This window comes from Lates calcarifer, linkage group LG18 (assembly GCF_001640805.2).
Source record: "Lates calcarifer isolate ASB-BC8 linkage group LG18, TLL_Latcal_v3, whole genome shotgun sequence".
Classification (NCBI taxonomy): Eukaryota; Metazoa; Chordata; class Actinopteri; family Centropomidae; genus Lates; species Lates calcarifer.
Genome location: NC_066850.1, coordinates 18270739 through 18298119, shown reverse-complemented (window position 1 = coordinate 18298119; position 27381 = coordinate 18270739). Strand labels below are relative to the sequence as shown.

General features: G+C 40.0%; 1 protein-coding gene across 2 annotated transcripts in view; it reads left to right on the top strand.

Annotated features, from left to right (window-relative positions):
- The window catches only part of large1 (LARGE xylosyl- and glucuronyltransferase 1), a 79569-nt gene that overhangs the window by 19074 nt on the left and 33114 nt on the right, over window positions 1-27381 (top strand). For both annotated transcript variants that reach the window (XM_018697217.2, XM_018697216.2), the window contains 4 exons: window positions 11303-11601; window positions 14187-14269; window positions 20237-20360; window positions 20611-20782. In XM_018697217.2, the coding sequence (XP_018552733.1) occupies window positions 11303-11601; window positions 14187-14269; window positions 20237-20360; window positions 20611-20782 (678 nt within the window). The remainder of the gene's footprint in view (window positions 1-11302; window positions 11602-14186; window positions 14270-20236; window positions 20361-20610; window positions 20783-27381) is intronic.

Sequence of the window (27381 nt, the reverse complement as noted above, 5' to 3'; positions counted from 1 at the left end):
GACAGGGGGTGAAGTCCCTCCCAATATATGAAAATTCCAATTGTTGTAATGACCAGTCATTAAATGCCTTGAAAAGCTAATAGAAAGCTGATTTTCTTCACTCAGTATTCACTCCAATACTTCACTCCAAAACACACTGGAGGGTCACTGACCTCCCCCTGCCTCATGCTGATATAGCACTTGCCAAGGTTTTTGGTTGCTGTTAGTGTTGCTCGCTCACAGGTCTGCTACACATGTAAAGTTTTAAAAACACTGTATGGCACTGACACTGCATTAAGGATGTCAAATCCTGGATGGTTAAAAGCTTCCAACAGCCAGACAACCAGAATAAAACTGACATTGTAATATTCAGTCCTGCAGGTCCTCCTCAAACACTATCCACTCTTTACACTGAAGAAATCTCAGTGTCATCTTTGATTCTGGTTTAAATCTGATAAACATGTTCACTCTGTTGACAGCGCTGGCTTCTTCTGTCTTAGATTGCTTACAAAACTCAAATCATTCCTGCCTGTTAAAGATGTGGTGATGATAGTTCATACTTTTATTTCCACTTGTGCAGTTCTTTCTCTGTAGGAATCAGTCATTCAGCCTTATCTCACCTGCTGCTGCTTCAAAATGCAGTGATAAGACTCCTTACTGGTGCCAAGAAGAGGGACCACGTCTCCCCTGTGCTGGCCTTCTTTTGCCCATTAATAGTAATCATGAAGACAAGACTGACCACACCCTGTTTTTTTTAATTTATTTGTAATTAATGTAATAGTTTTTCTCTGCCACTTATTTAATCTAGACTCTGAACTGTAGTCTATTAGAATACAGTGTACAACAAAAACGAACATAATATACCATGCCTTTATATAAACGTCCAAAGTTATTCCAGAAAGTTTGAGGAAACAAATGTCCTGTAGACAAAGTCACCCTTCCCTCCCCTCTTTCTTGTGGAGGTGGTATATTAATGAATCACTGAGGCCTGTCCACAGTTGATTACTTCCTCCAGACAATATAGTCCTGGAGTTCTTGGAGCCATTTTAATGACTTTGACTCACAGGATTGAAACGCTGCAGTACTGCCATTATTAATTATGATTAAAATGACAATTTTGACTTGGGGTCGCTGTCCTGGAGACTGTACATGTGAATACTCTCCCATTATGCAATTGTCACTGAGGTCTGAAAAGTAATTATTAGATTTGGCAGTAAATTCCTAGCGGTGGGGAGTAGTTTCTGGAAATGTGATAAGTTGTGAAAGGACCTGGCTGCAGGGAGCGTCAGCTGTAGGTGAGGCCTGAGTGTGTGAGACAGGAACAATGTGCTTCTGCTGGCTCAGACTCTTTCTTTAACACTCACTCTCTTTTCTCTTTCGCTCTCTCTCCATCTCTGATCTGTTTTCATTGCTCTGTCTCCATCTTGACTGTTGTTTTTTCTTTCTCCCCTCTCTCTGCTGTGTTTATCTGTCTGACAGTGAGAGAAATGGTGAGTCTCTGGGGTCTTTAGTGTTTTGTCTGGATGAGCTGCACACAGAGCAGAGAGAATAAGGCCTTATTGACAGAAAAATACACCATAGGGCTGAAGGTGTGTGGTCACTGTCCACCTACTTTTGTGTACTTTGGTTTGGGGCTATTTTTCATGGTTTGCATTAGGGAAGGGTATTGATCCTGAAAATGTCTTTGGCACAAAAATATGCCTTTTGTCAGGGTTAGGGTTCTGTAGCACCTGATTGATTTGATCAAATCCACATATCAAATCTGATCCTTTTCTAATCTCTGTTCATCTACAAAAACACACAGTCACATGGCCATGAAGTGATGTCACAGAGTGATGTGTCTTTTCCTGTGCACAGGCATCACCTTAGAGTAATTTGTACATTACTCTTTGCTAAGATGAATGATAACTTAGACTTAAGCACATTTGGGCATTCTGTGAAATGGGAATTAGATCCAAAATCTAACTAGCTATAGGAACTCAACCCTGTTGTGCCATATAGTGGCACATAACAGTTGGAAGTACAAAGTGTTGAGGTGAAAGGCGCAGGTGCGTGCCAGTGTTGTCAAAACACAAAAAGGGAGTTGGTTGGTATAGTTTGGTTCACTGTTGTGGTTCGCTCACTGACCTGGTCAACAGTGGGTGCAGTATGTGGAACATACTATAAAATATACTACCTATAAAATGCTTAGCTCTAATTGCTGCAGTTTGATTGAGATATGACTCCATGTAGGAGTATGATGTTTTACGCAAACACACAGACATAATACACATGCTTTTAGAATCAGTGTGACTTATATTTTGGAGAATATATTATCCCCAGACATTGTTGCTAATTCAGTTAACTCAAAAAGACACCATGATACTACAGCAGCAATAAGTGATCAGACCTGTCAAACCTGTGAGGACACCGGAAGTGAAGTGTGAATTATTCATCCCAATGCCAGCTCTCATTGTCTGCTTACTGTTTTAAGTGCATATCAACCTTCCACCTCTCCGTGACATTTTTTTCCATCTGGCATTGAAAAAAAAAACACACCACACTGTTGCAGTAGTGTTTATCAATTCAGCCCCTTCATTTAGGCTGTTAGATCTTTATACCTTACACTGAGACACATGCCAAAAGTGAGTTTTTCCCTCAATATATATGCTATGTTATGGAAGTCAATTTACTTTGGCTCATAGCTAAAACCCAAAGTTTAGTCTTGCCTCATTTATTCAAGAAAAAGGTTATCCATGCCTCCATCTCATTGTGTCTGGATTATTGTTGGGCCTCTCTCAGTGGGACGGTTTTGTCACTGGTGTAAGCTCCCCCAGAACCCTGCCAAATACTGGTGCTGCCAAATTTTAATTGTAACCTTAGGTTATAATGAACAATACTTTGTCACTGGGAATTTTGGCTTTTTACTCAAATTTAAATACTGTGTGGTCTTTAGACATTGCCATGCTTCTTAATGACCACTCCAGGGCAGACAGTCTAACAAGGAATTATTGAATAAAGAAAAAAAAAAAAAGTGAGTGAATAAATGAGCATTAGAATGAATTACTTTTGTGCATCTTAAAAACACAAATCACACTTGGCCCTAGAAAACCAGATTAGTGAATTCCATATTCCATTCAGATTGGCAGTAATGAAGTCTGAAAAATGCAGGGTATTTTAGTTTCAGTTTATTTAAAAAATTCTTAATGAAATTAGCTGACTCTTTGATTTTGCCCATAGCCCAGTATGCAAATATTGTCTCTTCCCCATTAATCACATTACCTGTTCACTACTTCATTACTTTGGCCTTCCTGTCAAATTTATTAAACTCCCTTCATAATGTAGTTGAACCTTGTGGGTCCTGCTTCTGTAAATGGACAACAGTCTTTCATATTCATAAGAAAAGAGAGAGAATCCACTTAAGACTTCCTCTGTTAGTCCAGTGGAAATGAGCGTTGTTTTGTCTTCGACACAACTTCGGACCCCACACGGCTGCCTGCATAACAGAAGATTACATCCTGAAATAATCAAGCAGTTGATCTCTGAGAGGTTTGTGTAGTTCCCGGACCCTCACATGTGGCTCATTTACTCTTATATGGCCTGAGAAAAAGAAGCTGTGATGCTCAGATGGAACTTTCATAACCAAGCAGCTAATTTGATGTATGTTCCCATATATTTGGAGATCTGGCTGTTTGTTAGTGAACAGATGAAGGACTTGTGTGTGTTTGTGTGTGTGTGTGTGTGTGTTGTGGATTTGGCAGCTGTTAGTGTTAGTGTCGTAAGGGAATGAGAAACTCTGGTGGGGTGTGTTGTTGGTCACAGCTGTGGGACCTCAGCAGAAGCCTGGAATCAGTTTCTTGGTCATGGTGAGAGCTGTAGAGTAAAACACAGCTAAGCTAGATTTCATAAAAGAAGTAGATTAGTCGGATGATGTGTCATTCGTTCATAGTGCCAAACAAAGAATATTTGCTGTGGATAGTTTAGCACATACTGTAAGAGAGTCACAGTGATATAGCTTTCACCCAACTTCAAGTTTTCGTGTTTCTATTTCAGTCACTTTCTAATTCCATCAGACCTCGTACTTGTCCCAGTTCTCCCATAATTTAGTCTCCATCTTTGAGGGTGTAGTGCACTCCACAACACTGTAATTTGAGTCATACAGAACATGACAGTTTCAGGTCTCTGTAACTTGATTTAGCTCAGAGAAGAAGAATACTTCTCTGCTTCACCATGAGGCTTTTCCTTGTAATAGAAACACTGCCTGTAGGATTTTATCTTTCAGTGGCAGCTGTTGGGATGGCAGCTGGTGTCCTCTACACATTGCGTCTGCCACACACATTTCTAGATTCAAAAAACAAGATAGGTGCTGCACGTCAGCTGTGAGGGACTTTGTGGAGTAGAGGTCTTCTCAGGTCCATTCAGTTCCAAGGAACCAGGACCTGCCCTGGGATGTGAGACCGGGGGCCAAACTCACGGGTTTCTGGTCTGTGTGTCAGTGTATTATGTGAGTGGATCTGAATGGATCAGTGTACTCCGTGTCTGCTTTGATCATTATTTTAGGAAAGAAGTAACCCACTTAAAAGTTATTAAAACAAAAATTACTTTAAAGAATTAAATTGGTTAGGAAATTATCCTCTGCGTATTTATTACTGTAATTGTGGGTACTAGAGGTGAAAATAGAACTTTCAGTTATTTCTGTAATTTATTCTTTGAAACACAGCTGATTCATTTCTATGGCTTTACGTCTGTAGGACATTATTATCAAGTACTAATGCTGCTCCTCTCCACCACAGCTGCTTGTTAAATGACAGATCATGCTGCTGCTGCTGGTGTTGGTGCTCTCTCACTGTCGGGGGTCTGCATGAGCTGACCGCAGATTGAGTCTAATTACTCTCCAGTCAATTCAGGTCAGATGTGATCAGGTCAGATGTGATCAGGTCAGATCGAGTCATAATCAAGACTGGGAAAGTCTTGGATTCTGTATGGAGTATGGAGGTACTTTAAAAAGCAAACAAATGTGTATGCCTTACATCAACCAAAGTCTGTTGTTTGTGACTGAACCAGGACCAACATCAGCATTCCTAGAGAATCACTAGTATGACTAAGAGATTAAAAATGTAATGAAATTTAAATGAAAAATAATAATTTAGAAATCTAATCTAAAAGTATATTTGAGCAGAACTCGCCTCAAAAAATGTACAAGAGGCTTTATGAGTCCTGACCCCAGGCTTCAAGAATGATTGATTTACGTTGATCGACATGTAGTTATCGAGCACAACGTGGCAGCACAGAACAGTCTTTGTTTATATGTCTCATGAATGTAGAGGAAATGCAGCAAACTTAAGATGACTTTAATAGTTTTTTTGTGTCTTCCTCCTTATGGGTCTGAAGAGTTCACTTAATGCTGCAGGTCTGTTCAGTCTGTAGACCAAAACATATCATCTGTAGGTGTAACTTCTGATGTTTGTCTGATCAACAGTGGGAGTTGCAGCTCCCCAGTTATAGGGATCAGAAAATGAATCAAGTTAAGGTCAACTTAAATTGAAGTAAGTAAATTAGTGTTTTTTTTTTTTAGTGTAATTAATGTTTAATTAAAAAGAAGAGCACAACAACATTAATTAAAGCTTTGTATGGATGTGTTAGGAGAAACTGGACTCAGTATCTTACCACTCGTGTTGTTATGGATCAGAGTTTTGAAGATCGGACCTCTCTGTAGATGTTAATTATATACAAATGAAATATTTTTGTAAACAACGTGAACTGTAGAAACACGCTAAATGAAAAAAACCCAATGCTACAGCAGTGAATGCTAGTGTCAACATAATCAGTGAGTCATTCTCCATCATTAGACTGAATAGAATCCAGCCCCATCATTCACACATATGCTGTGGCAGTATATTTAAGTCAACACCGATTGATCGTATGCATGATATATTGTATTGTGATGTAATATGGCATAAATGAATAATGTTGGGCAGGTATTCAAACCTGTTAGCAGCTGGCATACACGATACCATCCATCTGCCGATCAAACAGCATTCAAGGTCACTGAAGCAGACACTTCATCAGTTTTTATGACCAGACTGTGGAGAGTGTCTCCATGATACTGGGATCAAACCATCACTGTCATTGCCCAGATTAGGCAGATGACACAATCCATCTGTCCTGTTATATATATATATATACACACACACACACACACACACACAAACACACACACTGGGCATCAGTAAGGCTTCTATAAGGCTCATCAAACCTCACAGGAGTTTGGTAGGTGAGTAAAGCATGGAGTTTTTGTGCACCTGTCAATCAAACATGCTTTGGCAACAAGCCTTTGTTAAAGGGTAAATGAGGATTTGTGTTTATTTTGGCAATAATAAGACTGTATTCACCAAGATCTGGGAACATGGCTGCATTACCTTCTTACCTGTTCTTCAGCAGCAGGAGATTGTACCTTTAAATGTATACTCCTGATTTCACAGATGTCTCCTTCATGCCCAGAAGGATAAAATATTTGCCAAGGACAAATCTGACATTTAAATGGAGTATTCTACAGACTGCCAGCCAATTCCCTGACCTGCCATAACACAAAGAAGTGCAGAGCGGAGCAATACAGTCTTTGAAAACACTGGGACTTAATGTTGGGTTCATCCCGAACAACCATTTTATAATTCTGGGCAGACGGTAGACATCTGTGACATCATACAAATACCTTAGAAGATAGAACCCACTGCTGGATTAGAGGTAGAGAATAAGGTTTTGGTTTTATATGAAGGTCACAAACAGGGCTGTGTTCAGTTCTCTGTTCTGTGTTTTTTGTTTTTTTTCATACAACTACATTATATGTGTGTAACACCATGAATGCCTTTTAGAGAGACTGTCTGAGAGAGTGCACCATCATCCCCATTTTTACAATTCATCACACAGAGACCAGAAGATAAAAGTCTCAGAACAAGATGAGAGATGCAGCGAAACACATTTCTACCTTCAGAAGTGGTTGAACTTGTATGTTTTGTTGATTATTTCCCTTCCTTTTTCAGTATTTGTGGTCTGGTTTATATCTGACATTTTTCATAGATAATGAAGAAATTGCAGTAGTTTTTTTATGGTGACCGTATTGTTGGCAGGATGTATGATGTTAGTGACACTCTCCAGCACGAGGTTTTTTCTAATGAAGTAACAGTACTGTAATGCTGTTGTGCTGTGTCTCTTTAACCTGGTATCTTTTCACTGAGATTTGTAGTTAATAGATGGTAAATTTAAAAAAGCAAAGGAAAAAAAGCTAAAAAGCAATCATGTTTAAAATACTGAATCCTTTTTGTCCCAGAGGATGTTTTACTTGTTCTCCTGAAACTCTGGTCTCGGGTCATGGTTTGTGCAGGGTTTGGACTAATTGGGAATAGTTTTTCTTAATGCTGTTCACTCCCTTCCCCTTGTCCAAGGGATTAGACAAAATGGCGTCCGGCTGGTGTGCGTGTGAGGAGGTGTTTCAAGCTGTCTGCCAGGTGAACAGATGCCATCACATGATGGATTTGTTGCCACTGCCCAGAGGATATCTGCCCAAGAGCAGGATGGAGAGGATGGAGCTTTACAGCTGATGAGAATTAGAGCTGACATACATGAATGCACTGGGAGCATGGCATCCAAACAGCCATGAATCATTCAACAAGTCCTACAGGTGTCTCTGTTAGCGGGAGAAGAGGTCAGCTGATTAGCTTTAAGAACACATTAGGTTTTTAATTATCAATGAGAAGCTCAAGGTGCACAAGTACAATTCTGACATTCTGGTACTTCTTATTATGTCATTATGAGAGTTAATACATGTAGAATTATTCAGATTTAGGAGTGCATTGGTTCAGTGTTGTTTTCCATATGCTACTTGTGAAAAGCTAGAAAACACCTGAAAAGGCACAGTTAAGAACAGAATAATAATCCCCTATGTAATAACTATCTAATTGAACTATGACTAATACCTCGCCAGTGCAAACTATATAAAATGGCCATTTAGAAACCATTCCATCAGCAGTAACAGTCATATCATGGTCAGCACTATTTGTAATGCAAACACAGTTTTCATTCACTCATTAACTCCTGTCTCCTCTTCTTTCTGTGTTTGTCCCTGAACCCTGTCTGTAAATTTGAAGAGTACCTGAAAAGAGAGAAATGAATTCTGCTTTAATTGTAGAAGGTTTTTAATGTGCTGTGGAAATGTACATCATAATGAATTTATCAAGACAACACATAAACATGGAAGTTTGAATCAACAGCAGATTAAGACAGACTATGAAGTTACAAAATATACTTAGATTAGGGGGAAAAGTCAGCATTCTTCAGAGGAGTTGAGCAGTGTTCAGTGATCCTCTGCAGGAAGTCCTGACAGTAGAATTGTGTATGTCAATTGTGATTTAAAACAAATACCAAGTGATCAAAATGAAAAGGATTGGCATTTAGCTTGAAGTTTTCAATGCACAGAGTTGATGAAGTCCAAACGCAGTTCATTTTACATTAATTTTACAACACGTGTTAGCTAACCTGGTTAGTGTTAAAGCAAATATTTTTTCTCTTAGATGTAAATAACTGTGCATTGTACTCAGCTAATGTGTTGTTATTTTTTTGCCCACAGCTGAGAATATTTGAGTCATGTGTTTTGCTGAGCCCTTTTGTTTGCTTGTATACGATGAGCTTAATGACAAATACCTAAAAGCCAAATGAATTGGCTTGGCTGCATAAAAGACCAGGTGCATCTGCTGCCCTGAAAATGCCATATGCAATCTCTGAGCAGCACAAACAAATGGTCATTGAGTCCAGTTCAGTGGGATTAGGCCCAGCAAATCCACTCTGCAAATTAATTATAGCTTGGACCAAATGGAGTCCAGAAGGTGCTTTGGTTCTCTGGGAGAAGGCTTAGTGGCCCTCCGTGGTTGAAGTACCCATGTGTATACTGGCTGTCTTTATATCTTTTGACCACAGGGGACAATAAATCTGAAAGAAAAAAAAGGTGCCACTTTATGAACAGATTTGGATTCAACAACAAACTAAACCGAGGCCAGTGAGAAGTTTTGTAACATGACGTACATTTATGGTGGGCAGAGAAAACTGACTTAGAGAACATATTGCCATTTTCTCTACAGGTCTGTTGAGGGATGCTTGTATGAGCTTACATCAAAAGGGCACCAAGTCTCTCCCAATAGGGTGAAAGCATATTGTTGTTGTCAGATGGCAGATGGGATCACACCGGAAAGCCATCTATTTCCCAACACAGATCAATACATGTAATTCGAGCCATGCCATACTGTAATATGTTCTCCAAGGCTGTCTGTTTTCCCCAATGAGGTTCTGAATGTAGAACTTCTTGTATTCTTTAATGACCTCCAACCAAGGCCTCCCCCTCCCCTCTAGGAGTTGAGGATCCTAAGATGTAGTGGAATCTTCTCTCAGAAGATTCATCTCCCTGCCTTTCTGCAGGATTCAGAGCTGCTAGTTCATATTTGAAGCAGTCAGAGAAGAGGCCAGGAAATAGCTGCTGACTTGGATTAGACATACAGAATGCAGACTGCCCTGCGGTTAGTACTGACAGCTTATTGATCGAAAGATATCTGTGTACTCCCTCGTCTCGAGATGGATCAACACTTTGATGCAACTCCTAAATGTAAACCACCGCCTTCTCACTGACATTCTCATTGGATTTCTCTTAAAAGGGAAATCTACCATAAGTCATATCTGGAAACAGATCTTGAATCCTGTGTTTGTTAGGCTAAATATTATTATTATTATTTTTTTTTTTTGGGGGGGGGGGGGGTCATTTTTATGTAATAAAGAAAAAAGTGAAGGGGTCTGAATACTTTATGAAGCCACTGTGTACAGTATAGAACAAAGCTGAGTACACTCCTGGTCAACATCACTAAAATGTAAAGTAATTACAAAACCTGTCCATTTAATACCATTTGGTTTGGTTTTAACCTAAACCCAAGAGGCCAGTTAAGGTGAAAACAAGTATATTTAACTATAATTAGTAATCGTCCATATATAAAAAGCTGGTGCAGCAAAAGTCAGTACACCCTTAAGTAGTGAGATCCCATTCCTTTATTTTTGTAATATTTTGTATGTCCTCCTTTATTTTGGATGACAGGTTGGATCCTCCTGTTCATGGGTGATACCAGTCTAACACAGGTCTGTGAAGAGATGTTCTGTCATTCTTCACAGATGATTCTTTCCAGCTTCTCTTTGCTGGAGGGATTTTGTTGCTCCACCCTTCACTTTTAAGTCCTCTGACTAATCGAAGTATAGAACCGGAGCTAACAGGTGTTCATCTGCCATGTTATAGCTTTCACTTTTTTCCTTCTTTACAAGCTTCCTTCTCAGGTCAATCTTCTTGAGACTGGGAGTCATCTTTTCATTCAGTATGTGGATACAAACATCCATGGTGCTATCCATATCTCTCCTTAAGTGTTTGCTCTCATGCAGCCCTGTATCAGCACACCCCCACCTCAGTCTCACACTCGCTGATATAGGCAATTGACAGTAAGGTTGTCCAGGATGAACTGTGGCCTGGAATACATTTTGCTGCTTGTTTAAAAAGCTGCGGATGTACCAGTCTGTGTGTGTGTGTGTGTGTGTGGCCTGCCTGTTCTTATGTTATGATGAGGTAGTTGTTTTGACTGTTGCACAGGCTTAATCCATATATTCATGTGTATCAGTCACCCCCACAAAAATAAATAAACTCATATGCATGCTGGGTATTCTACAGGCCAAGTATAGAATGGTTTGATTTTATACTTTTAGGCCAATAATACAACAAAAATACTGTAAACAAATAAATCAACTCAGTATTTACCTTCATAAATAAGATATTAAGGGAATAGAATTGTTAAATTAATGTTAAATTAATATTAATGTGAAATTAATATACAAAATTTGAAAAGTATAAATAATGACAGATTTTTACAGACATTCTTTTTTGGTGTCTCCTCAGATTTATCTGTGGGGGGGTAGGACCGTATTGAGGGGGGACACTGGCTCAGTTCTGTGAAACAGGGTCATGGATTTAGACAGTATTTAATAATGTAATTGTCAAGGTAAATCTTTTTAGTTGAGCACATTACCTTAATATTTCTAATAGAAATCATTTTAATTTGCTTGTATAAATGTGATTAATTAATGTATAAGACATGCCATATTGACACTGCAATATACGACTGTGTTACTATTATAGAAACGATACATAGAACAAACAGAGTTTGATGGCACACATCTTTTAGCAATGTTAACCTGCATCAGTGGTGAGCATCAGGTGTCGGTGTCAGTCCTCATGTTAAATCCATTTCTCCCTGATCTGACCCCACAGTGAAGCCCCTCCCCCTATCTCCACTGGAAGTCCAGTCATCAACGTCGGTGGGCGGAGCAGGTGAGCGACAGGCCTTGGAGCTACGGGTCCGGGCGGTGGAGGAGGAGAACCGGGCGCTGCGCCGGGAGCTCAGCCGACCACCCAGGAGCCCGTCTGCACGGCTTCCAAATGGCAGTCACCGTGGCAACCAAAGCCGAACACATTCAGAGGAGGGCACTGGTGACAATGAGGGCCAGAAAGCTGCTGCAGTGGGGAACAGCTCAGACTGTGTGCAGCAGCCAGTGGTGGATAAATGTGAGGTGAGACATGTTTGAAGAACATTTGTCGTAGCAGTTTATAAAAAATGCCTATTTTGCTATAACTGTAAAATGTTCCATCTGTAAGAGACCACTCAAAGCCTTTTTATCCGGGAATGCAATATGACAGTGAAGGTAGTTTCCAGGAACCAGAGTGCCATTAGCACATTGTGAGACCATATTATTGGCTGGCTTCAGCCTCCTATTAGCCTAATCCTCCTGCAGTGATGGTGCCGGTTTGCTGTTGGGATATGGCTCTCTGTCAGACGGCTGGATAATGTGAAAGCCTTAACACAGCCATGCTGTGATCCCCACACTGATAATACCTAGCAGCACTGCAGCATATCACCTTTTGTCTGGATGACTGGAACAGCCTATACTTACAGGCAGTCAGGTGGGTTGGTACAGATTCAGGATACTGGCTCAGTGTTGTGAAACAGGGCCATGGATTGTGTTATCAGCTTTTTAAAGAGATTTTAACATTTTTCTTTGTCAATGTAAATCTTTTTTGAAGATTATTGTTCATGTTTAAATCCCATGTTTAGAGCCAAACCAACAGTAAATGTAAGCCACAGGTGTTGTGTGTGTATCCAAAGCTTATATCTTATTCTTCTGTGCCATAGACACATTAGGCAACACGCTCCCTCATCACCATGAACACACACTGTTCCAAGATTTTTGTTTTCAGTAGGATTCAATGGGGTAGGAGCTCAGAGTCGTTTTCTTCATTAGTTAATGTGAGACAAACGGTTGGTTTTGGTCTTTTCATGGGATTCATTGACAATGAGAAACCTACAGTCAGTCCTACAGTGTTGTGGGAGTCTGTGCAATACTGTTTAATAAGTAATTACACAGATGTAATAAAGGAAAAAAGAAAAGTAAATCATAGATGGGAATTTATTTGGTTAAAACTGGGATGTTGAGCCAAGGCAGAGAGTCAGTGTAGTATCTTAGGACACAGCATCTTCAATGCGTTGACCTGGCAACAGTACAAGGTCTTTTCATGTTTCATTAATGTATTGTAACATTAGAATAAAGACTATACTGGAAAATTTGTGCCTGTTACGCAGAACCCCTCAACAAATAGGAGTTTATAGCTACATTCATCAGGTATTTCAGAACTGTTGAGAGAAGTGAGAGAAGCATGTGGATACAGTCTGTATAAAGACAAAGAAAAAAAAATACATAGATGAGGTAAATTGCTGTAAATTCATATTAAACTTCTAAAAACACAGGGTGGTAGGATGACACAACGTCATGCTTTTTCATATCTCTTTATAGCTCAGACTAAAAATGCAACAAGAATAACAGCAGCTTCGGAGCTGACTTTCCTCCAAACACACACACAAACACACACTCTCACTGGCAGGTGTGCTTTGAGTGTAGTGCTCTGAGAAAGCGTATGCCCTCAGATGGTTTCTTATCACCACCCTCTACTTTCCTCCCACATCAGCTGTCACTCACACGCAGTTCTTAGCTACACTCAGGCGCTGTTCAAAAGCCAGCCGACTGCAGGGAAAGCAAAGATCCTTCAGGGCAGTCTGACCGTAGCACCCCTCCAGCAGTGCTTGAACATGGCCCCTGCTCATTTGGAAGGTTAGCCTGGCTGACCCCCCCTGACCCCTGCTGGGAGATTACTGAAGAAACTCTGAGAAGGGAGAAGAAAAGACACATGGAGTTTTGACATGTCAAGCTGGCATCAGGGAGAGACAGTCAGGGCTAAAATTGTAGCCATAACCCGAGGCTGTGAGGGAGAAGTCCATTATGATTTTAACATATCGTTTAAAATCAGCTAAAGGAAATGTGGTGAAATCCTTCACTAAGGACAGACAATATAGCAAGATATGATTTCTGCTCATTTCTACAACATTGCCTGAAAGTCATGTTATAGAAATGAGTAGAGATCATTTTTAAGAAACCACCAATTGAGGTAGAATTTGAAATGGCAAGTTGGGTGAACCTAGGGTAACTAGTCTTCGACTAAGCAATGAGCAATTCAAGAGGAACCTGGAAAGGGGCAGAGGAATAAATTCATGAGGCCCAGCCGGTGAAATTCCAACATCTTCATCAATAAAAATCACTCATCATTTGGTCACAACCCCTAATATATGATAATGAGAAATTATAATTCACAGTAAACTTAACAGGAATATGGTAAATAGTGAATACTTATACGAAATATTTTTAATTATACACTATACACTTTTGAATTATACACTATACACTAGTGTATATACACAGTATACATAGCAATTTTCTCATTTCAGTAAAGAAACTGGGCAGAAATGGACTGCTGACTAAAAATGTAGCATCATAGTCACAGTCAAGCCTGAGGTAAACAATACTGAAGAATGTGTGACAGCAAGATAACAGACCATAAGAAGCGGACTTGATATTACAATGGTTGATCACAGTTCCTTCCCCGATAATTTGATGTAAGTCAATTAATCTTCCAGTGTATCATTTGACTATAAACACTGTCTTCTCAAATCTGCTAATGCAGAATGAATTCATCTCTTTCAAACCTGTTTGGAAATATAATTTTTACAGTATATTTCTTCTAATCCTTTACTAATTTTTCTCCACAGACCATCCATGTGGCCATCGTATGTGCAGGTTACAATGCAAGTCGAGATGTGGTGACGCTGGTGAAATCAGTCCTTTTCCACAGGTACAGCAAAGCTTCTTATCCATCTTACGCTAACACTGTCATTAGAAATGACATTTATATACAACTCATTTGCAACAGCAAATGCATTTTGGGTGGTAATACATACAGGATTCAGTTTCCTTGTAGTGTAGCACAGTGAGAAAGTGTTGTTCGATTGTGAAAATTATATGATATTATATATTAAATTCATCAGTAAACTGAGAGAGTCAGAGGGTACCAAATGTTTAAAAGTTCTGAACCATATCTGTATATAACAGATGAGTTACATCTCTGGTTTTATTTTTAGCACTTCAGCATAAAGACTCAATATGTGAATGTAACAAAGCCACTCTGAGCAAGGCAGCAAACCTGTTACATATGACAGAGCCCTCATGTCAGACCTGAAGCATGGGAAAGACATGCCTCCCCTCACATCATTTGACAAGCATCCATCCATCCATTATCGATACCACTTATCCTGTAAGGGTCACACAGGGCTGGAGCCTATCCCAGCTGACACTGGGTGAGAGGCAGAGTACACCCTGGACAGATCACCAGTCTGTTGCAGGGCTATAATTTGACATGGGAGCACTTAACTTTTAAACAGTGTGAAACATCACTTGATGTTCGGTATGTGCTATTAGTCTTATGTAAACATGAATAATGAATGGTTTATTATGCATTGGAGATGGAGGATCCATTAGTAATCAGTCAGTGTGCATTCAGCATCACAGCTTCTAACAGCACTACTTGTTAATTAGCTCTAGAGTTGCAGGTGAATTAATCATAAGTGCAGTTATAATTTCATTTTATAACCATAGAAGCTTAGCTTTTAATGCCTGCTGGCAGACACAGACTGTGACATTTATTTTCACAATGCACATTCCTATTTTACTCTATCCATCAGGTTAATATTCTTCCTGATTCAATCATATGAGTCTAACTATTGTTGTGCTTTTTTAAAATCTTGATTATGCTAAAATGTCCGAATGATTTTGAATAAAAATCTAATTCAACTGCGTCAATAATAAATGAACTTTTAACCAGCTGAGGCGGTTTGAATTAAAAATGACAGCCCTCTCTCTCAGAGTCAACACTCAGATGCCAGAATCAGTTTATTCCTCCCTGTGATTTCACTTTCCTTTTGTTACAAATCATATGAAAACACTTTCTGTAGAACTTCAACTCAGCCCTCATAAACCTTAAAATTATGAAATATTAAAAATGACTACAGTAAATGAAAACAAATCAATCAGGCCCAAAGTGAAATGTAAATGTATGTGTGTAATGTGTTATACATAATGAAAACATTTGGTAAAAGGACAACAAAGAGAATCACAAATGCATCAGTATTAGTGTCCCTCATGGTAGCTGGCCCACAGGAAACTGCTTTATAGTGGAAGGTTGTCTGCCTCGGCCATCAGCTCATGTCGGCAGTTATAAGCTGCAGTCATGCTCTGCGCCCAAGCTGTGATTGGACAGTTGATTGTTTCTTTACAGAAATCAGCTGATTATTTCTTTAGCTACAATTTGACAAATGTGATGAGCAGCACAAGATATGAAATGTTGTTTCTGAAACACTGAAATCACAGCTGTAGCTTACTGACTCCCAAATATCAAATCCATGATTATTTGGACACAGAATGCGTCACCAACATGGTTTGATAATGAAAATAGTTAGAGGCCTTAAGATGCAACCAAAACAGCAATACAAATTATTTTTCTGTAAGTCTGAGAAGAAGACATTGAGACACTGTGCCTTAAGATTGGAAGTGCAAGGAGTTTAGTTTCAACCCCAGATTAGGTTTACGAAATACTGCTGTAAGTGTAAAACAAATATGATGCGTTTGTAAAGTATGACTCATGCAGTGAGGTAGAGTTCAATCACTTCCCCCTAATTTATCAAATTGTAGTGATGATTTGGGAGATATATCTGTTTGGGAACAGATCACTAGCAGCATAGCTAATATGCCAACCCCTGCAGGCTGTGTTTAACCAGCAGGGATGTTTAAATGTTGACTCACTCTCGTTTTGCAGTTGAGTGACAAATATGTGAGAGGAAAGATGCCTGAGAGGTTGGCCTGTTGGTCTGCCTGATAGCGTGGGGAATCCTGCTGGGTGACTGAAAGAATGGGACATGGGACACTGATTGTCAAACATAGTTGACCCTGCAACAAGATGACCTACAGCTTTTATCAGATAGTCCCGCTAGCTGTATTTCTTCCCTATGGTGTCCATTTGTAATACAATATTGAATATGCCATAAATTCCCTGTGAAACTAGATTTAAATGATGCAGTATATATCACTTGGTATTCCATTTTTTTTAGTCACTATACTGCCAGTTAATTTCCAGCAGTGGTATGTTGTTTAGCCCACACTGTAAATCATGTATTTGCCATCAGTTCATCTCTTGCCTCAGTAATGGAGAGCCCTGTGGAATTGCTCATTGTGTGACTGATGCTGTTCCACCTGAAAGATGTCCTCATTCTGCTGTACTCAGTCAGGCTGCAGGGCCTCTCATCATTCTGATATGTCCAACAGCAGCTCTGTACGTCCTGTCGGGATAATCCGATACTGTCCTCAGCAGAAAAACGACATTGGCATCAGTCGTCTCTTTAAAAGCTTTAAATGAGTTATGTGACCTCTTGTGGTTGTACTAATGATAACTCTTATTTGTTAGAACCATATACTGAAGTAATACAGTGTTGTTAAAGTGCTACAAAACCTTTTAGGGAGGAAGTGGGGGTGAATAGTTGGACGTACAAAGAGTTTGATACCAGACACTGTTCACATCTCATCTCCCACCAAAAGTCAACAGTGGTTTCTCTAAACCATGACTACTGTCTTTCCCCTACCTTCCCTACCTGCTCTGCCTATGGGCCACCAGATCAGCAACAGCTTATATAGGTTAACTGTTTTGCATTCTTTTTCCATTAGAAGGTGAAAAGAAACAGAAAGATATTAATGACTGCTTTCCTATTGTGGGATCAGATTGATTGACATTCTGTGTAAGTCATTACAGAAGTAGCTGCTTGTTAAAGTTGCTGTGAGAAGTTTTCCCCGTCCACACTTCAAAGTTAGACCAGAAACACCTCTGAGTGGTTTTCATGGCTGGGTAATTATTTAGTGTGAAGGGAAAGCCAAACAGAGAAAAAGTTGAGCCTAGTAATTCTTGATATAGACCAAACCAAACAGATTGTATTTTGTTTTTCAGTTGACCCTGCCTTAAGAAATTTCATTTGCACTTGATGTACCAATGCGATCCACTGGTGCATCCGTGTCTGTACTCGTATTGACATTATTAAGAGACCATCAGTCTACATTATGTAATTTGGTCTTTCTGCTGTGAGCTGCATTTATTCAGTCATGATGAGTATTTATGGCACCTGTGTTAGCCTTCACTCTGTCACTTGAGTGGCATTATTGCAGCTGAAACTTCATTCATTTATGTTTATTTGCTGATGACCTAATGTGGGCTACTGCTGATACCAACTCTTCAATCCCTATGCTTCACTAAAAATGCATTAAACTGAAAGTGTTGCCATTGCTATTCAGAGATAACAACACTACCAAAAACTGTTTTTCTCCAACCAGATTCAGACATTATTGGCTCTCTGTCTAGACGTTGCTTTGAAAAAAAGTACATGGATGAAATAGATTTTATCATGTTGAACAAAGCACAATAAAGGGCAGTGGCTTAGAAAGGAGGGTGGACTGACTTTTTTGCAGATAAGTGTTGGTTTCTGCTGTGAAAGATGAAGCCTTGCAATGATTATATACAACAACCTCAGATACACAAAATGATCACAGTAAGATGCAGGAAGATCACAATCAGATTAAAAACTCCTACAAGGAGATGTGGTCTTGTCATATGTTTTGTTCTCTGTGTCTTTCAGTCAGGGTGTGTTGCTCCTGTATAGGGTGGGGACCTGTTTTTATGTTGTAGATAAGTTGGATGTGATGGTGTGTTTGTATTCATACAATTTTAGCATATTATGGTAAAACTAACACAGTCTGATGAGAGAGTTTATGAGTGGCATATGCAGTGCCCTGACTTTGGTACTGAAATTGGTATATTGGTATTGGGAGAGAGCACACCGGATCAATCAGGACAATCCTTCACTCCTGTCTCAGTCAATGTGAGCACAATTAATCAGACTCTGCGTCCGCTCTGAGAGTCAGTGAAACCAGCATTGCATTATGAAGATTAGGTGATTAGATTATCACAGCTCCAGCCCCGATAATCAGGATGTACTTGTCATATTTACCTACTTATCGACATAATCCCAAGCATCCAGTAAATATCTTGTTGCTGTGGATGTGAAGACCCTCTGTATCTGTACTGCTGTGGCTGACAGCTTGTATGGAACCAGAGTTCCGATACATTTTGACAGCTCCCAGCTTCCAGTACTTATTGAGCAAGTGCAGCTGACACATTCATTCCCAGAGTCATTCAGCACAAGATGTCCTGGGGTGCTCACATCCTCATTTCAGTGTCACCATCTCTTGACCTGATTTGAATGTCCTGAATACCTATTTTGCACACTGCATGTCCTTATGTGTGTGTGTGCTGATGTAAGATACAGAGTGTATAGTCTTCTCTGGATGAAGCTTTGGTCCTCCTCTCTGTATCCCCAAATTATGTATATTATTAAAGTTGAGTAACTCAAGGCCCAGTTCCTGAAGACGCGAATCATAAAATAACTGTAGTGGTTATTCCTGGTCTATTGTTCTATTTGATAACTACTATGGTAGCTGAGCAAAAATGTCCTGACGCTCCACATGAAAATAATCCAAGGTCCAAAAAAGGATGTCCAAAAAATGAAGAACTATTTATTAAAAATGAATGAACACAGTATTCAAGATGCCAAAGCTTGACTAAAAATAAGGATTCTAAAGATAATCTAAAGAATCTCTAATGAAAGAAAAGAAAGGGATGAACATTGTCTGTGGCTGCCAGGACTTAGGAAGTGAGTTCAAAAGACTTCCTGCTCTAACCATGCTCTTCAGGTCAGCATCCTTGGCCTTTATCAGTCTGGCTCCTGGCCACTAGATGGGCCCAACTCAAAGAAGTTTTAGAATTCATAAATCATAAACTTTGGCTCCTACAAAAACCATAAATCATAACACGCATTATTCAAACAAGAGGGAATGGTACATTTGTTGGCGACTATTTTCAGGGGCAGATTAGTCCACATTTGGTGCTGTATTAAGTATTTGGGGAAGCAGTCAAATTAACTACAGTGTTGGTGTTCCTGCTGATGAGGGAGCATGTCACCCAGTGCAGCAGTGTGTCGTCTTCCTCCTGATGTGTAATAGTTTTGGATAGTGGTGCTCTATGGCTCAGAGGACTAAGATATATGAGGCTATGGATACACACACAAACTTTTTAATGGGATTTGTTCATTGTGGCTTTGGTTCTGCACAGAGGATTTGTTGATAATAAGGCAATATAGAATATCACCAGCTATAAAGAACTGTCACTGACACCAGTGTTTTGATAAACCTTTAAGTGCAGATACATTTTCACATTAGAGTTGATTTTAACACTGTTTCAATGTATTATAAAAAATAAACAAATCCTGATCTACAATGAAATGACAACAAGTTATGCAGATGTAACCTAGTGATCGAATTTCCTTTATTAATTTAACAGGGATAACACACATGAATTAACATCAATATGATGTGAGAATGTCAGAGTAAGAGAGACTGTCTGCAGGTCATGGACAGGTAGATGTTGTTTCTCAGAATAGTTTTCCTTTCCAGTCAGTGCAGACATTGTTCCGCTTTAATTCACACAGTTTTCCTGAATTTATGAAACAGACAGTTGGACTTTTTAATTGAGCTGTGGCAGAGAATTCCCAGTGTGAATGTGTTTGAGTTCAGGAAATATGCGATCAGATGTTTCTGTGAAAGAACATTGGACTAATTCAGCTTTTGTGTGTGTGTGTGTGTGTGTGTGTGTGTGTGTGTGTGTCCACAGGCGGAACCCCCTACATTTCCATTTCATCACAGACTCCATTGCTCAGCAGATCCTGTCCTCTCTGTTCCATACCTGGATGGTTCCTGCCGTCAGGGTCGACTTCTATGATGCAGATGAGCTGAAGGTGAGGAACACCAACTCCCCTTTGCCTCACTAACTCCCACACTCCCCCAGAAATACTCTGCAGTAGAGTTGCATTCAGCTGCACTGTCTACCCTGTAGTGTCTGATGATCTGGCCACTATCTGCTTTATTTCCTCTGAGAGGTCATGAGCTCTGTAAACCATCTTTAACAATGATGTTATGTAAACTACACATTTTTAAAATTCAGTCAGTTGAACAGCAAATGACCCCAGCCCTGTTGGTGTGTTTCAGTCTGAGGTGTCCTGGATCCCTAACAAACATTACTCTGGGATCTACGGTCTGATGAAACTGGTGCTCACCAAGACACTGCCGTCCAATCTGCAGAGAGTCATCGTTTTGGACACAGATATTACCTTTGCCACTGATATTGCCGAACTCTGGGCCGTCTTCCACAAGTTCAAAGGTAACACAGCTGCTGTTTTCTAAGTCTGTTCATGTTGACTGTATATACATGAATATTCTACCAAGGATTTGACCAGTATGGCCTTGTAAGCCTTTACAAAGGTTGTTTTGAGTAATCTGTGTTTTTCATTGCACTGTAACATTTGACCACTTTAATGAATAATGAATGATATGAATAATTAAGATACTGCAGCCATCAACACTAGCAACCACAAGATGATTGGATGAGATATTTTCTAGTTGACAAATCCTGTTAAGGCACGGGTTGGCTGTCACAAACCAGGTCACACACACGCCTTGACGGAAAAGGGAGACACACACAACAAAGTCAAATAACAAATTATTTTATGTAAAAGACTGAATAAACCTGACATACAGGACCCAGGTGGACCAGGGTTGCTAATGAGCCCAGGTGCTGATGCCCCTCTGTCAGTAACAGTAACAGGCACACAGGGCACACATCTGACTTGCTGGTGAATAACTTTTACTGTCAACCTTAACACAGCTCTGATACGGCTGATTAGTAACTGTACAATAAGACTGATATCAAAAGAACTGAGAACTGAACACAGAGACTTTTAAAAGCAGAACATTTGTCACCAACGCAGATACATGTGTTGAGCCCAATAGGACAAGACGCAGCTTTTGGGTTTAAGGGAGGAGATATTTTGCCCCAGTTGGCCCTTCCACCAGTTGAACACAGGATGTAGCACAAACACTTGTGATCATAGTGCAGAGTGATTACAGTGCTGAACTGATTAGTTTATTAATAGTAGAAGTTGATGTAAGTGTGGTTCACCTGATGGCAAGTCATAGTCACAATACAGGTCTGTCAGAACAGCTGTTTGTTCAGAGGTGGGCTTGTCGATCTTTGTAATCTCTTCTCTCCTTACATGTTCTCCAACAATGGCTGACTCATAACTCATGGAGAAAATCACCACCATGACTCACTATGTGGGATTGATGTTGAATCAATATCTGGTTGGAATCAGCTGGATAGAAACTATGTTATACAGGTGGTGGTTCTGTAATGAGCTGTCCATCTTTTCATGAACTACAGTGTTCATGTGAAGTGCATAACGCTTTAGTGTCACCAGCTTTAGTGCAGATTTTTAGATGTGGTCGGTGACCTCACTCAGCCTTCCCGCATGGCTGATCAAAACAGCCATAAACACCTCCAGCATGCTCAAATAACATGTTGTATGAATGAGCTCTGTTCCAGGATGTACTGATATTATCGGACACAGCCCCACCAGATTGTGCCATTGGAAAAAGGGTTTCAAATGCTGTCAGACAATCAGACAAGCACTTCTTTTAACAGTTAGACCTTGATGGTATCCTATCCTCTATCCTTACTAGAGGACAGGCAGGAGGTGTGGAGGCAATAGGACACCTTCCTGTGAGTATATCTCTGGGAGGTAGGGAAGAGAGGCAGGAGTAAAGATTGAGGAAGGCACATAGGCAGGAGGAGGGAGGAGGCGGTGGTGAGTCACTTCAAAGATTTATGGGTAGTGCTGTCCTATAGCGCAGCGCAGCCAGCAGGGGTTTGGATCAATCTTAATTAACAGTCGACTCCAATGTAGCACCTCTGCCACCCACTCCTTTTGCTGTTTTGTCTGGCTGGACTGTCTATTACCATTATATTTAAGATATTATAACAATCCACTAAGACACACTTAATAAATGTTACTTATTCTTCAGCCTTCTTTAATTAACCAGCTGATATACAAGCTTATAAATACTTATGAGAGTTGATACAGTGCCATGATTCAGTCAGCACAGCTCTTATTTTATCTGGTCATTAACATTATCAGCCTAATATAAGCCCACCAGTATATGAAGGCTGTTCAAAGCAGGCATGTATTAATACATGTCATTCAATTCAACTCAATTCAATTCAGTTTTATATAGCGCCATATCACAACAAAAGTCATCTCAAGGCACTGTTCATATAGAGCAGGTCTAGACCAGACTCTTTAAAATAGGTATTTACAGAGAGAGACCCAACAAATCCCACCATGAGCAAGCACTAGGCGACAGTGGAAAGGAAAAACATGGGGTTACAAATAAATGGAAAGGGCCCTGTCTAAGAGACTGGTCTTTTTAGTGTAAACCCAGTCTTAATTTGGCTCTTAGATTTGTTCAATAGAAGTTAGATATTTTCATGAAAATAAAGTCTGACTTATTTAAAGCCTAAAAAGTTAACCACCCTACCACCTAGGCTAACTGCTTAATTCATTTACCCAGAATTAATGGTAAATGAATCCTACTAAATAGCTTTGTGAAACAGGTGACTTAGACACGTATCTGACTTCTAACCTTTAGTTTGGTCTAAGCTATAATCACAGTCTGTCTTTGTGAAGATCTTCTCCAGTCTGTAGACAGCAGCTCATCCTGATATCTCCTGCTCAGGTAATAGTGCTGCTGTTGCAGCTCCCTGCTGGGATCTTCTCTCAACCCTTCTCACTCACCTTCTTCCATGTACCAACACTACTTCCTCAAGTTTTCACCATCTTTTCTCTCTATCATCCCACTTTCAAACTTTCTGTTTTGACTGTATTCAAACATTTCTCTGTTCTTGGTATGTTTGTTGTTGGAAGTACCTCCCTCATTAGAGCCTAGAATTGTTGCTTAAGTTACCCAGTCTGATCTCAGCTTTATTCTGTGGCAAAGTATCTCAGTTTCAGTGGGATATATTGAAGTCCTCAGCTTCTTATTTCAGTCTTTTTAACAACTTTATTGACATCACTTTCCTGAAAACAATATTGCTACAGAATGATCCTAAACAATGCAGTTTAGCAAATGAATAGATAAATAGAGCAATAAATCAATATCCACCCACTGACTTTTTCTTGAACATTCAACTATATCTCACAGTCTTCATCAGTGAGCAGTTGTCATGGAGATCAGTTGTGATACAGGCTGTTGTACGTGGGGGGGCTCTCTGTTCAAAGATGGTCTCTGGTGTCAGATGTGAATACCTTCTTTGATCTTTATGGGGGACACTGTGGAATGAAGACAAGAGCCAGTTATGTTTTCTGTAATTTTAATGACCTGTTCGAGATGTTAGTCATCCAGGTCATTGTTGTCTTAAGTGCTAAAGTTGAACGCAACTGGACTTCTTTTAGGTTTCCTGAAGATGTTTCACCTCTCTCCTGAAAGGCTTCCTCAGTTCTAAAAACTGGTTGGGGAGTCCCAGGTATTTAACCTCTTGGAGATGGTCCTGAGAGTCGCTGACCCACCCTGTCATCATGCAAGTCCTTAGGGTCACCCATTTGAGAGCTTTCCTTTCCCAGTGTGTGATGTATAGTGTTGGAATCAGACAACAGTCTTGGGAGTTTCCTGTGCTCAGCATGAGCTTAGAGGTATCCTGTTACCCAGTCTCACCTCTGGTGCTAAGTCCATTAGAAAGTCCAGTATCTAGTTACAGTTGGAGGTGGGCAACCCGAGGTCTGCCAGACAATAAGCTTTGTGGACCAGATGGAGTTTAAAGCTGAGCTATAGTCCAAGAAGAGCATGCATATGGAGGTCCAAATGTTCCAGGGCAGGAGTTACCTTATCATCCGCTGACCTGTTCCAGTGGTGGGCAGACTACCAGGAGTCTGCGGTTTTCAGGTGGGTGGTGTCTTTAGATCTTAACACCAGCTTCTCCAGGCATGTCATAGCCACTGATATGAGTGCCACAGAGCAGAAGTCATCCATGCAGGTGCTCCTTAGGGTCTTGGGAACCAGGAAGTAATAGCTCAACAAGAACACAAGAAGGTTTAAGGTATATACAAGGTTTCTTAATAAAATATGATAATTTATAACACAGGGAAACAATGGCATGTCTGTAATGCCAGGACTGGTCAAATCAGATTCATACCAAACAGGCCTCTGTTAGTGTTGCAATGAAGTTAAATAGCATTCTGAATGTTCCTTGATGTTGATGAATCAATTTTATGTAGTACTTTTAGAAAGTAGAAACTTAATTTGGGGAGCAAATTATGCAGTAGAGTTTTTTAAAATTAACATTACAACTAAGATTAACTATTCCTGAAAACGTAACCTGGTTGCCTTAAAAAGATAAGTTAACTCAACATGATGCTCAGTTAAGTCACCGTTTATTGATTTAGATGATAGGGAACATCATCTGTATTCCCTGCATGCTTTGGTTGATGTTATTCTCAAAATACTTAATGCAGCCCTACAGAACTCTGCATGCAGAGCATGCTTGCTCAATCCTCTGTAATCGTTGGCAGAATGGACCCCATATTTCACAGCTGGTTTGGTCACATTGGCAATTAATTGCTATGTCTATTTTATGGATTATTTTTCGTGCTCACCTTAAGGCCTTTTCTTTCAGCCTCTCTCCTGTGTTCTCTGTATAAGCCTGGTGGCTATCAGGAAGGTGAAACATTGAATGTGTGCTACTTTTTTCCCTCACCACTGATTGTATGTTCTTTGCTAATGGGCTCCAGGGCCACTCAAAGATGGTGGCATACACCATTTATCCATCCATTGTCAGAAATCACTGGTGCCTGCCTGGAATTTATTAAGAGTTAACCCCCCTATTCTAATCAGCAGATACTGTGGAGTTAGGTGTAGAACCCCAGGGAAATTAGCTCTCCATTCAAGACCTCATATTTCATTTTAGTCTCATTCCCATACACCATGGCCTCCAGGGAGTACAATCCATGACCCTTGCCACTTTGACAAATTTGAGGCCTGTGAGGGTGTGTACCAAGAGGGAGAGGGCAAGCAGGCTGAGGTCAGATGTAGATGTGGAGGAGGAGGTTGAACAGACTGTTTCTGTTCTGTTTCATTCATTCTCAAACATCTCACAGGAGCTGTGTGTAGAGCCCAGGTACATTTCTCTTCATAAAGTATTCTTCTACAAAACTGAGAGACATACAGCAATTTCCATCCATCCAGGAAGTTTTCACTTCCATTGAGGTGCACTTTTCAATAACACTTTGCATTGTGACATGTAAAGACATTGTTATGTATATATTAACAAAACAATGGGAAGTTAGTCATTGTACTTTGGCTGCTCACCCATACAGTCAGCAGTTGGAGCAGCAGCATAGATTTGCTCCTGATTACCACAATTTACATCAAAATTTGTACTTCTGGAGTATTAACTCCATCTGCATCAAGCCGTCTAAATTTTAAAACACTGTTTTCATGTGAAAAGATTTGTATCTTTTCTAGAATGTTGCTGCTGAACTCCCAATTTACTTGTTCCCATGTACATATCTAACTGTTTCTGTAGTCAGACAAATGAATGAGTATACATTTTACATTTACATTACATTTTACTCATTCAGCAGACGCTTTTATCTAAAGCAACTTCAAAACCAGCTTTGGGGATTTTTTTTGGTGTCTGCAAGGGGAGGCCACTGTTCAAGTACACTTGAAAATCACTCTTTCAATTTAGGTAAATCTCACATTAGAACACATTTGTCAGAAAGTCTACTGTAACTTATTGTTTTCCTTTGTTTAACTGTTATCAATCTCCCCCTTTTTACTCTTGTGACTCTAGAGTTTAGTTCTTACACACTTACCATAGTTAACAACATCACATTTCTTTACAAGCATTTGTCATTTCTGTATTTACCATGGGTGAGCTATAGAGGATGTATGAAACATATGCTGAAGAATGGCTTGTCCAATTTGTGACTTACATATGACAAAATAGCCAACAAGGTACTTGTTGCCAGCAGTGTACTTGCAAGTACTGCACCTTTATTCATGTCTACAATCATTTACATAATGTGTTAAGATATTACAAATGTGTATGGGAACTGACGGGCATTATTGCAGCCCAAAGGTGCAGTGAAAAAAACTGAATGCACTTAATTTATGAACTGGTTCACTTAAATGAAACAGGCGTACCAGTACAACCAAAGTAAAAAGTTATTCTGGAGCCATGCAGCACAGTCTTATTTGTTTGCCGCTGACCAACTCCACTGGAACAGTCAGGGGTTAAGGGCCTCGGTATGCTTCAAACAAACTAGGTCGTGTGATATGCTGTTTGATCACATCTGAAGGTAAAAGTGTGTCTACCTGTGCCAAATGGCCACACTGCAAGGTGGGGTGAAAAGCCTGCTGCCGTAGCCTCCTTCTGAGCACCTCCCACTGCATCTCCCATCTCTTTCCAATAATTCTGTCTACAGTGTGTGTTAGCACTCTCCACGTGGTGAGATGTTCCAAATAGGATAAAATTTCACACAGACAATGTCTACGGGAAGGACTTCATGTTGTAAATACGTACACAGCTTTCTCATACCGTGGATGACACAATAGGCATTTTATCTGAAGTATGCAGAGGCCTTAATTGCCTTAGACTAGGGCATCTCAGCCACTGGTATGAATAAGGGCAAAACACTGCTCTTTAGTCTCAAACTGAGGTCAAATGAGACATCTGAGCCGTCTCCATGGCAACTGAGCAAACTCTTTCCACTAGTGAACATTGTGAGATGCAGTTGAAAGCTGCTTGTCTGCTACAAGAGCGAAAAAGGAAGGACTGCCCACAACCAGCCTCAAGTTACTTTGACTTTTGAAACGAAAAAAATAAATAAATAAATACAAGAAAAAAATCTCCATGTGGGGGCAGAT